Below are 13,122 nucleotides of genomic sequence, written 5' to 3' on the forward strand. Positions count from 1 at the left end.
ACAGTACTCAGATGGTTCTTTTTTGAGAGTTAGGCTTTTGCTTTTCAACCTGAAGGTACCGTGAAGTGAAGCACAGCCAATAGAAACCATGCTTCTGTTACGCCCAGATCACAGAGGACCCCCAAAAAACAACTAGGAGGCCAAGCCCTTTTTGTGAACGCGAAGCGCCTTTCTTCACGCTTAGGCTTGGACTCCCCGCCTGGCCCATGCAGCGGTTGAGAGCAGAGTGCGCCAAGACCTGTAGGGGTAGGGTTTTTATCATAGTAGAGGTTGGGGTGAGGGGATTTCCAGAGTTCAGGACCCTGATTGGCTAACATTTGTCTAGGGGTCTTGGCAAAAGGGGAATAGGTGAGTCCTGGGCTCCAAGACATCTGGTGATCTTATCTAATGGTTGGAATATCAAGTACTTCCCTGGGTGGTGTCAGCTTATGGCTTTTCCTGGAACCCTGTGCTGCCTGCCTTGGCACCTGTGTGACCTGGGCCTCCTGTGTGGCCTGGCTGCCCTGGGCCCCACATGGCCTAGACCCCATTATGTGAGCCACACAACTTTAAGTTTTAAATTCTGTTTTGTTTTGTTAAGATACAGACCACTATGTAGCATGGACATTGTGATCCCCCTGCCTTGTCTCGTGTGCTAGGATTACAGGCATGGACCACAGTCAGCTACATTTTGAATTTCTTTCTTTTTCTAGGCTAGACACATGCGATATTACGCTCTCATAACTGGGTAGCATTCAGCGGTAAGCCCTAACTTATCACTGGGGTTTTCAGTGGTGACTCCACAGTGTATAGTGTTCTCTGCTGCAGTATTCAGTAGGTTAGGACTGTCCTATGCACTTCATTGTCACAGCAGGCGTATCGGGGTTGTAACCACACCATAATGTAGAGTATCTGAACTTTACATACATACCCCGTGCTGTGTGTAGACCAGGCGAGGAAGACGGCTCAGTGAGTAAGAAAGAGCTCTTGTTCTACAAGCATTCAGACCTGAATTTGACTCTTCAGTACCCATGCAAAAAGCCAAGCATGACTACACATGTTTGTAGCCCCAATGCTGATGGGTGGAGGCGGGTGGACTCCCCAGGTTCTCTATCCAGCAGTTCCACTGACGTTCTGTTCAGTGAGAGACCCTGTCTCAAGACATTTAGTGAGACTGGCGGGAAGACATTGCGCACGCTGCCTGATCTCTGCATGAGCAAGCCCAGGCGTGTTCACCTGCATGCACCACACACATGCACCACACACGCACCACATGTGATAAAAAACACATCCAAACTGGTAGAGAATGGAAACTTGTCTTAAAGGAAATTTTCCGAAAAGAGTAAAATAAAATTCGGAAGAGGTGAAAGAGCATCGTACAGCCTAGTTTTCTCTCTGAGATGTGGAAGAGAGGCATCACATCTAATAAATGTCCTGCTGGATTAGATGAAACAGAGCCCTTTCTCGTTATCACTGGAGAGAGCATGTAGCTTGTCAAGACTCCTCTCACGTGGAGGATCTCCCTTGTCGGAAGTGGCTCGACGTTAGGTTCCCTTGATCCTGGTGTCTTGGGCAGATGTAGCCACTCCCGTAGATAGTCAAGTGTCTGAGCAAAGTGTCTGAGGTGTTGCCGACTAACCCAGAGGCATCTACGCCAAGAAGCTGTCTGGTACAGCTTCCCAAGTAAATGAATACTGGCAAAAATGGGCCCAAAGTACCTGGCTAAAGCACCATCCAAGGGTCCATTCCCCCTTCTGTTAGGGAAAAACATACCTGGACTTCTGTGTCTGCCCTTGTGGAAGAGAGGAGATTTTTACTCTCATATCCGTTGCTGGGTTCAGAGCTGATGACCCAGCTTCGTAGGTAAGATAAAAAGCCTAGAGTTATTGAGTATAAATTGCATTTGACACGGGTTCCTTTAAAGACAGACAAAGCAAATTTGTGCTGGAATTAAAATTGTGTACCACCACCACACCCAGCCGCCCATGGGTTTTGTTTTTTATTTGTTTTTAAATATTTGAAAATGAACTTTTTAAAGATTCATTTGTTTTATTTATTTTGTGTATGTTCTGCGAGCATGTGTGTTTATATACGACATGCATGCCTGTTACATGCAAAGGTCAGAAGAGGTATTGACCTCCCAAGAACGGGAGTTATGGATGATTGAGAAGGCCCTTTGTGGATACTGGAAACCCAACCCAGGTCCTTGTACAAGAGCAACAAGTGCTTTGAATGGCTGAGCTATCTCTCCAGGCCCATTTCTTTGGTTTTTAAGTTGAGTTCATATTCCAGGCTTTGTGGTGTTGTTGAGTGAGAACCAGGGTGTTTGAGAAAGTCCTAGCTGCACTTTGGGTATGACTGCTACACCCACACTTACGGGTGCGGTCACACAGGGCCTTGTGTTTAGTTTTATGCACCGCTAACCCCTGTCTCAGAGTTCTATACATTCACTTTGCTCTGGGGCCACAAATTAAGTCAAGGCAATGTTTCCTCCTGCCCTAAGCTTTTCGGAAGGATGTGATGAGAGAGCTCACAAAGCACTGAGCATAATAATCATTAAATAGATATGGAACTCTCTTGCTAGCTCTCCGTGTGTGTGTGCGTGCATGTGTGTGTGTGTGCATGTGTGAGCATGTGTGTGTGTGTGAGTGTGAGTGAGCGAATATGGGTCAGGGCATGCAGTAGTGACTGTATGGGGGTCAGAGGACAATTTCAGTTGTCATTTCTCACCTTCTACCTTGTTTGAGGCAGGGTCTATTTTCACCAGGGTATCTATCTGGCTGGGCTGTAGCTTGCAAGGATTTTCCTGTCCCTTGGCCTCCTGTCTCACCATGGGAGAACTAACATTGTAAATGCATGTTACCGTGCCGGTTTTCCGTGGGCTTAGGAACTTGAACTCGGTTATTTATCCTCACGAACAAGTATTCTACCCTAGCCATCTCTCCAGCCCTAGCTCTTTTGCATGAGCAATGACAACCATGATGAAAACATTTAAGATATCTAATTATGAAAATATCAGTAATAATGTCACTTTAAAAACAATGAAACAACCAAGACATTAAATAACTCATTAAAATCACAAAATTAATGAATGCAGAGCTTGATGCCCCCTAATGCCAACTGGCTCTGTTACATTTTAGTTTTCTTCTTTCTGCGGAGCTTGTCTCTATGAAGCCTGGGATTGAAGCTTCCTTGCTACCTGTCAGAGTCCCTCAGAGTGGTCAGGGCTCCCATCAGATCTGGAGCCAGTTGGAATCCTATTGGACAGACAGGAAGACAAAATCCCTTCCCCCTCAGTCATCCCGCCTGTCTCTTGCCATCTTCCCTGCACTGCCCATAGCTACTGCATCAGAGCGCCCCCAGCCTGGTAACAGTCCAGCTTGCTTTCCTCGTTCCTGATAGCCTGAGCTTCCAATGCCTAGCGCTATCTGGTACCACCAAACCGTCATGAGCATCTATAGAGATATACTGCTTCCAGAAGGAAGCTGTGGGAAATACTTGCTGTATCTTAAGCATCCCCAATCCCAAAGCCTAAAGTCTAAAATGCTCCCAAACCTAAACACATTGTGGTGGCATAATGTCTTAAGTGGAAAATTCTACACTTGACCTCCTGTGACAGGCTGTAGTCAAAACGCATACTGAAAACACTGTATAAAATGTCTTCCAACTATGTATAGGTGTTTTCTGAAATGTTAATGAATTTTATGTAACCTTGACTCCTGTCCCAAAGATTTGACAATATATGTCTGGAAATAGTCCAGTTGTGCCTCCTCCTCCTCCCCAAATGCTTCCTGCCCTAACCATTTCAGATAAGGGATATTCAACTTGTACCAGCTAACTGAGGGAAGGCCATCTGTTCTATGAAGGGGATCCCTTGCCTTCCTATAGTGACTGGCCATGATTACGCTGCCCCCTCTTCCCTGATGTAAGGAGAGGCAATCCCTTCCAGCACAGCACTCCCATGCAGGAATGGGACATGATGTGGGGAGGTCCTAACACGGGTATGCAGGTTTGTGGCTGGAAGGCAAACCATGACCAGTTCATCTCTTAGATTCGGATTGTGAGGGTAACAGTGAGACTGTTGTTTCAAAGCAACCCTGGCTGTGGCTGCTTGTTCGGAGGCTTTTGTTATGTGAACAGAGTTTGTGGAGAGTGAGAGAAGCCATCTGTTCTGGAATAATCTAGCAAAAGACTACAGAGCAGACTGGAGGAGGGTGAGTCTGGCAGAAGGCTCTTGTCGTGTATCCAGTCCCGCTGTGAAGGATCTAGCACTTCTGTGTTCTGGAGACCCCCCATGCGGTTCTCAAAGGCAAACCCATGGAAACCACTGTTAAGTGAGAACAGAGAAGGGGAAGACAGGGAGGGACCAGGGGGACTTGCTGGCCTTCAGTCTAGCCAACACGCTTTCCAGAAAGTGAAACTATCTTGAATTTGAACTACAAAGTCAACTTTGAAGAAGCCCACACTCACCCCAAAGCCATTAGCTATGCAAGCCTTTGATTACAATTAACTTATCAAATGCATGCCTTTTATTACAATTAATTTATAAAGTCCAACAGTGACAGCCCTTGGATGTTACAGGCAGGGTTTTTATTTGCCCATCTCTGATAGTGTTTAAATTCTGAAGTGTATTTACTCCCCTTAGAAAAGGAGACAGTTTTCCTGATTCTGAACTAAGGCTTGTCTCAATTGACAAAACATACTCAAGTTTTGTTTTGTTCTCTAAAATCTGTGTGTGGCTTTTTCTTTGTCTTTCTTTCTTTCTTTTTTTTTTTTTTCTTTTTGCTATTAGGCATTCATGCAGCCTCACTTGCTGGGAAATGAGTTCACACATTTGGAGTTCCCCAGGAGAGTGCAGAGGAAAGAGCTTGGGAAGAAGATGCTGTACAGGGACTTTAATATGACAGGCTGGTAAGATGTACCCCACGCCGCCTAAGCACTGCCGCACCATGTAAAGCCACCAATAAAGGCAGCCAGGGATCTGGGCTCCCGGTGAAGGACAAAGAGCCCACAGCCACATAGGACCAATGCCCAATCGTTTGCCTCCCTGCTGTCCTGTGGCCCTCCACAGTGACACCAGATACCACGAACCTGACTTAATTCCTTGATTCACATGTCACAGTCATTTGGAGGCTTTTAAAATAAATTATGCTTTCTATCTTTAGAGCTGGGCAAGCAGGGATAGAAGGGCTCAAGGGAATGTGAGTTAGTGTGCTATACTGGCTTGGGTTTGAATTCCAATTCTTGATTTGATTTTCTAAATGAGCAATGGTGCTTCTTTATTAACCAATGGTAATAAAACATACAGCAAACAGATGGGAACCCCACATCACAGGGGTTCATTTTTTCATGGATGAAGTGGGTAAAGGAGGGTTTCATCTGTGAAGAATCATTAGTGGAGCCTGGGAGAGAGGACCTGTTTTCTTCAGGGGTGTCTCTCAGTATCCATATCAGCCTGGGAGAGAGGACCTGTTTTCTTCAGGGGTGTCCCTCAGTATCCAGAGAGGTTAATTTGCTCCAGGATCCTCTGCCCATGTCCAAATCTGAGGATGTTCAAGTCCCGTAAAGAAAATGGCAGAGTTGGGGGCTGGAGAGATGACTCATTGGTTAAAAGCACTGTCTGCCCTTCCAGAGGACCTTGGTTCAATTCTCAGCACCACAACCATCTGTAACTCCAGTTCTAGGGGATCTGACACCTTCACACCAACACACATAAAATAAAGTTAAATAAAACAAAATAAAAACAAAATAAAATGGCACAGTGTTTGCTTTAGTCTATGTATACCTTCCATTTATATTTCAAACCCTTGTAGACTACTTAGACTAGTCAGCACAGTGTAAATGCTACACACACGGTTGTTAAATCATTTAGGAAATAATGACAAGAAAAATATCTGGGCATTTTCAATATGGATACTTTAGAAAATATATTTTCCATCTGCGAATGATTGAATCCATGCTTATAAAGCCTACAGAGAGGTTGGATATGCTTTATCATAGTCAGGGTGAAATAAGAGCTCCTGACACAGTTGCCTTATGCCCCAAACACACCTCTACCAGCACCAAGACCTTGATCTACAGCAGACCTGTTGATTAATGTTGACTAAGATCCATTCACTCTGCCTGAATACTCGGCAGGATGATGGAGTTACACAAGGTTGGTACGAGAAAGCACTGACTCCCATGCTGAAGTGGGTGTGTGTGTTCCTGCCTGAGATCCTAATGAGAGGGCTTCTTGTCAGCCCGAAGGACAGCAGAAGATTGAAACAGTTCGCTTTCCTCACCGTGTCACCAAGAGCCGCAGCAAAAATCTTATCTCTTCTTCATGGCCAACAGTTGTAACCGGTGACCATGGCCCAGATCGCCATGGTGATGATATCGAAACTGGGGGTCTGGGACACTTAGTGTTATGAAAGAACAAGTTGAACTACCCTTTGGGTGTCCTTTTGGTTTTGTGTGTTTGTTTTTGTCTTTTGCTAGGTGAAGAAGCAGGTCCCAATCCCAATCTACTCTTCCTCCTCTTGGATGAAGTCAGTACACCCTGACTGGGGAGCCAGCAGCTGCTCATCACCTGGTTTTGTACATTAGTGTTTAAAAGCCATACACCTGCTGTTTCAGTGCTGTGGCTGCCTTCGCAGTGCCTCAGGATGCTGTGTGTTATGGAGTAACAAGCGACTTTTGTGGCCCAGAGAGCCCAAAAGATTTTCCCCAGCTCTAAAATGGGTAGAGAGTCAGAAGGGCTCATGATACTTGAAGCTATGGGTTTTTCAGTCCTGGAGTTGTTATTCTCACTTCTAATCCACTTGAGTCCAATCAGGAAAATGAGCACTTTTGGTTCAAAATCAAGACTAAGGTAAGGGTGAATACGGCTCGGAAACACATGGAGGGGTTTAGATACAAGGATTGGAGAATCTGGAGATACAGTGAGTGGGGTGATGGGTGCATGCAGTTGTTAGCATTGGAAAGTAGAATCCATCTAAAGTGATAACGGGAGAGATGATGGCGACGGACATGGGGAGCAGACTGCAGCTTAGATTTACTGTGGGCTGATATAAGCTACTTATGTATATTCCTGGGAACAGCTAAGTGGAAATGTTTTCAGAAGGGTGTATTAAGGAAAGTGAGGGATAGAGGGACTTCAGAAAACAGACTCGGGTACCCAGAGGAAAACGGGCATAGGTAGGTATCTATAAATATATGTGGTATAGATATAATGTGTGGTCACCCAACCTAGTACAAGTGGAAATGAACAGGAGACAAAATGACATAGGTCTCAATACAAGGAGTAAGTCAGAGCAGCTTTGGTGGCCCATTTAAAATGTCTTCTCAGTCAGTGTATATGCTGGCTGTGTTAGAGACACAAGTGTCTGGACCGATGCTTGTCACAGAGAAGGCAAGCGGCAGATATCACAGGATGAAGTGGGGGTGTAATCCTCGGACCGTGAGGAGCAGGTCAGAAGGAAGAGTGGATTGAGGTTACTTTTAAGATATGTTGTGATTGAGACAAGGCTGTACTTATTTTTTTCCGAACCAGAGGTGAGAATCGGGCAGAAACCCTAAGAATCCATGTCATGCCTCTGTTGTCCTAGGCAGAGTGTCTTTGTGGCAGGTGCTTGCTGTGGTGCGCTCGGGGAGGAGAGGTAGCGTAATGCTTCTTACCGGCTTTGGAAAGCACTTGGGAGGTGTCATGACTTTAATGGGAAGATGCTTTCAAAGGCTATAACTCTTCAAACTGGGTGATGAGGTTACAGTTTTTTATGTTCCCTTTTTTCAGTCTCTTGAAACTATACTTAATATTTTTTTTTCGGAGTGGCTCATCTATCTTTCCCTTGAACAAGGAGGCTTAAGTGTCCTCATTTTGTAATTTTTTTAAAAGTAAGTTCAGGAGCTTGATATGCACTTTGCTTAGCAGTGGGTGGGCGGACCCTTTGTTAGACAGGTTTCAGAGAAGCGCTTTTTCTCCCTTCCCACTCTGCATGCGTGTTAGTACGGTACTACACAGAGGATGAGCTGCCTTTAACTGCCTTCACAGAAGACGCTAACTGAGTAGCCAAGGCTGAGAATGGCTTAAGTCAGACAGGGTTTGATTTGTTCCCAGTGTGGCTGCTGTCTTCCAAGCGTGGCTGTGGGCAGGATTTAAGTACACCTTCATGTTTCCTGCCTGTTCTTCCTCTTGATTTGAAAATGGAAGCCCTTTCTATCTTTGTTAGAGGAATTTGGGGAGTTTAAAACCCATTTACACCACAGCCTGAGTAAATCCCACTTCCACTCCAACTAGATTTTTTTTTTTTTTTTTTTTTAGTGTTTTACCCTTTAGCAAAGAACTTCAGATCAAGGATTGGTTTGTCATTGTTAGCTTGCTTGGTTGGTTGTGTTTTGTGTGGAATTGTTGAAAAAGGGTCTCATGTAGCCTAAACCAGCCTAGAACTTGCTGTGCAACTAGAGTTGGATCCTAGGGCCTTGTGCTTCCTAAGGAAAGGCTCTGTTGTGGAGCCCCAATACAGTTAGACATTAGGGTTCTATTTCTGATCTCTCCTGTCTCTTCCTCCCAAGTGCTGGGGCTGTAGGTGTATGACATAACACCCAATTTTATAGTCCTGGAGATGGAAATGGGGGCTCTATGCATGCCGGGTAAGCACTCCACCGACTGAGCTGCAGCCCTGGCCCTACAGAGTCATTCTGAAACATGGTGTCTGCTGACATTTCTCCATCATCTACCGAGGAGAAAGAATTGCAGGATTAATTTAAGAGAAGGATGAAAGAATTTGGAGCCTGTTTCTGTTCCCAGTAGAACCTTAATTAGGATGGCGCAGGCAGACTACTGAACAATGGGAGTGTGTCGCGCTGCAGGACACGAACGAAGGCTTCCTTTACCTTACCAAGCCTTGTGTTTCTCAGCCCCCAAGGAAGCCTTGGGCTATGAACTCTCCTTTCTCTAAAATTGTTAACAAAAGGTCCACACACTTCTTTGGCTGGCAGGTATGGGGAGAGCTAAGGGCCATGCCCTGTGATAAAAGTTTTATCTAATTCCTCAGATTTTACTGTTAAAGTAGGCCAGTCTGCTCAATAAATCTTAGAGGTAAGAAAACCGAGGCAGGAGTTTCCCTTGCTCTGGGTTCCCGGGACTGGTATGAGAAAGGGGTGGGATGTGGCCCGAGACACATGGCTTCATGTCTGTACGGGTGTCTGCTGCTCCGTGTTTTAATCTCTTCACTTGAGCAAACCAAGACCCAGAGGGATTTGCAGTTGGCTCGGTTTCTACCGATACACAGTGTCAAAGTACAGACTGGAACTCAGGTTCTGTCTGCTATTTATTTCAAGGCTCCTTCCTAGCTAAGATGCCCACCAACTCCCCCCCCCCACCCGAGGTCAGTGGTTCTCAGCCTTCCTAATGCTGTGACCCTTTAATGGTTTCTCAGGTTGTGGTGGTGACCCCCAACTGTAAAATCATTTCATCGACACTTCGTAACTGTAGTCTTGCTACTGTTAAGACCTGCAGTGTAAATATCTTATCTGCAAAGGGGTTGTGACCCACAGGTTGAGAACCACTGCTCTAGGGTAACACTTGGCATCTTTACTCCCGTTTAGCGTTCTGATGGCGATGTAAGCAGTGCAGCATAGAGCCAGGTGGTGGCGGAACACACCTTCAACCCCAGCACTTGGGAGGGTGGCAGATCTCTGTGAGTTCGAGGCCAGCCTGGTCTACAGATTGAATTCCAAGACAGCCAGAGCTACACCAAGAAACCTTGTCTCAAAAAGCAAAAATAAAAAGGAAGGAAGGAAGGAAGGAAGGAAGGAAGGAAGGAAGGAAGGAAGGAAGGAAGGAAGCGAGGGAGGGAGGGAGGGAGGAAGGGAGGGAGGGAGGGAGGGAGGGAGGGAGGGAGGGAGGGAGGAAGGAAGGAAGCGAGGGAGGGAGGGAGGAAGGGAGGAAGGAAGGAAGAAGAAATGAAGGAAGAAACGTAAGTAGCAGGCCCTCAGTCTCCCTGGTGTCTCCTCAGCAGTCCTTTATGGACAGGAGGATGAAAGAAGGCATCTGGGAAACTGCAAGGCAGTGGCTTTTCTCACTCCCAATGTGACCCGATGGACCGTTTCGTCAAATTAAACTGGGATGCTTCCACTCCTGACCCAGAGTCAGGCATGCTTTGGGGGATGGGGATGGTTCCGCAGTATCGACAAAGAAGCCATGCATAGGGAAATTGACGCCTCTCATTAGGGGAGCATCACGGCGCTCCACCGCGGTCTGTGGTGTGTCTGCAGCAGGGAGGAAGTGTGGGAGAGGGTGTCAGCTCTGGGAAGCCTTGTCTCATAATTAAAGATGAGTCTCTTGCCTCCTGACAGGAACCCTTTTCTCTCCCACTGTCTTGCTTTCTCGGAGACTGTGGAGCAGCTTGGCAGGCCCAGATTGTTTAGAGGACAAAAGGTTATTGTCACCAGGCCCATCATAATGAGATTGGTTGCTTCCCTGCCTCCCCCCACCTCCTCCCTCCTTCCCCCTCTCTGATAGTTTGCTCAGCAGCTTGATTTACAATGGCTTTGTCTGAGCGCAGCAGCTCTGAGTTGGTCCCTGGTGTGGCCTTCCCTTGCTCTCCCCATCCACCCACTCAGCTCTCACCTTCTGTGCCTTGTGTCATTGGTCCTGGTGCCAGAATCCCCAAGCTGGTACCCCTCCTCCCTGGCCCTTTGTGTCAAGATGCTCTTGTAGGATGTACCCTGGAGCTGGCATCGTGTCAGCTCTGAGAGCTCTGTGGCCCAACCCTGCAGCCCTCTGAGCTGTCTGGGGCTGTAATTTGCTGGCAAGCATCTTTGTTACTGGCTTGAAACCACAGTTTCTCACAGCTGGCTCCGTGGCATCAGGTCCCTGCTCCTGTGATTGCTGGCGATCTGACTTTCTCATGTAAGAATCAGTGTTCTTTGTGCCCTTCATGTGGCCAATGGGGTGCTGGGCCCAGGATGACATTGGTGTGGGCGGGGGCTGAGACCTCACCCCTGGCTTCGGGCCAGGTTCTTCAGCAGCTGTTCTGGGGCTGCTGGGATTTGTAGGGAAGGCGGAGGTCAAAGAAGAAAAGTCCATCATGCAAATGTAAGATTTCTTCCAGATGGTTCTGGGTACACGCAGTGGCCACCCGACTTCTCCCTCCAAGCAAAGCCTCCCTAACTTTCACATTCATGATGGTCCTGTTGAGGGAGAGGGCAGTGGCAGGAGGCTGTGCTGGCGGTGGCAACACAAGGTCACATGGTTTACTGCATCGGGGACGGCTATTTTGATATTTTGCTCTGCCGAAGCCTCTGTTGGTAAAATGCTTCCTTTGCCCATTGCTGCCCACCTCTATGTCCAGAGGGGGCTTGGGTCAGCTTTGCCCTGCCTTTCTGAGCTCCTGGAAGAGGTAGAATCCAGAGACATTAACTTTTTATTCTCATCCTTTGCAACCCTGAAACATCTAATGATTCTAAGTTAATGATGTGTCAGGATAATTTTCCCCTCCTCTGTTTCCTGAAAGCTCTGAGCAAATTGGGATTTTCCACTGGGAGACAAATGGAATCAGGCACAGTCTTCTCCGGCCAGCCCGCCCGACTCTGGTGAAAGGCAAGGAAAACTCTCCATTTTCTGTGCTCTGGAACACAATGAGGCCACTTAAAATCCAATTAGTTAAAAATTAAATAAAATTAAAAATTAATTCACCAAGTCTCACTAGCCACATGTTACTTGCCAGTAGCCACACCTGGCTAGTGGCCACTGCAGATCAAAGCATTTATATAATCCGGAAAGTTCTCGTGGCCCGAGCTGTGCTCTAGATGATAGGAGAATTTGAATACAGTCAGGCTTTAGAGTAAGATGTAGGAAACTGTCTGTAGCTAAGCATCCCAACAATATAAGGTGTCTAAACAGCTGAGCAGAGGGTAAAACTTGTCTTACATATATAAAATTCTGGGCTTAATCTCTCATACTACGTAAACTGGGCATGTTGATCTGTACCTATAATGCCAGCATTTGGGAGATAGAAGGAAGAAGATTAGAAATTTAAGATCATGGATAGATAGGCGATAGGCAGGTAGGTAAGTAGATGGATGGATGGATGGATGGATGGATGGATGGATGGATGGGTGGGTGGGTGGGTGGGTGGGTGGATGGATGGATGGATAGATAGATAGATAGATAGATAGATAGATAGATAGATAGATAGATAGATAGATAGATGATAGACAGACAGGCAGATGGCAGGGAAAGCCAAAGGGAAGAGGCCCCCTGTCCTTACTAAGTCCAACTAAGGCAGCTGGGAGATGGGCTTTGCTCCACCTTCCAAATGCCCAGGGACTTCTGTCATGGTGTTTAGGAATGGCTAACTTGTCCCCAGCTGTCCCTTTGCTGGGCAGGAAAAAAGGCTTCATGCTGTTGACCATAAAGGGAAGTCCAGCTCCTCTCATCTGCCTAAATCAGTAGCTTTCTCCCTTTCTGTCTGTCTCTCTTTCTCTCTCTCTCCCTCTCTCTCCTTCTCCCTCCAGCCTAGCCTCTCCCCACTGTCCCCTAGGCTGCCACCAGATGTTGCTCCTTTCCTTCTTGCTTTTTCTTTTACTTCTTGGGAAGTAGTTCAGATCCTGGGGATCTGATTAAAAAGTCAGTTCAGTTCCATGGCTTTCTGTTCCATTTCGAAACTGAATTTTTGCCTTTATTCACAGTCTGCAGCCTAGAAGCTGGGCTCAGTCATGAAAGGCCCAGCCCCATAGCCTTAGGCTTTTACCAATAAAAAGACAGTATTTTCTGGAAAGAGAAGCCTGGTGGAGACAGCCCCACCCAAGTGGGTACATGCGGTCGCTGGGTCAAGTGGCACAAATGTTATCCGCGCAGCTTCTATATCTCCTCTGTGCCCTCCGTCGGTACATTCAGGTAGATCATGGGTAAGGCAGTGGGTAGATGAGAAGGGCATGAAGCCAACTCCAGAATGGCACCCATATTTGATACGCATTGATTTATCGAATCAAGCCGGAAGCCCTCTTACAGGAACCCCAGGCTTTCTCCTCCCTTGTACCGCCTCATAAAGTTCCATTACTGACAGTCCTCATTAGCTTGCCCACTGGTCCCCAGGCATCTTTTAAAGGGACACTGCCCTTCTCTGGGTCTTGAATTTATACGTTGGTCATGCCTGT

General features: G+C 46.7%; 1 protein-coding gene across 1 annotated transcript in view; it reads left to right on the forward strand.

Annotated features, from left to right (window-relative positions):
• Positions 1-13,122, forward strand: part of Ppm1h (protein phosphatase, Mg2+/Mn2+ dependent 1H) — a 253,940-nt gene that overhangs the window by 186,250 nt on the left and 54,568 nt on the right. Inside the window, exon 6 of the mRNA XM_075954933.1 lies at positions 4,772-4,890. Within this exon, the coding sequence (XP_075811048.1) occupies positions 4,772-4,890 (119 nt within the window). The remainder of the gene's footprint in view (positions 1-4,771; positions 4,891-13,122) is intronic.

Source organism: Microtus pennsylvanicus, chromosome 20 (genome assembly GCF_037038515.1).
Source record: "Microtus pennsylvanicus isolate mMicPen1 chromosome 20, mMicPen1.hap1, whole genome shotgun sequence".
Taxonomy (NCBI): domain Eukaryota; kingdom Metazoa; phylum Chordata; class Mammalia; order Rodentia; family Cricetidae; genus Microtus; species Microtus pennsylvanicus.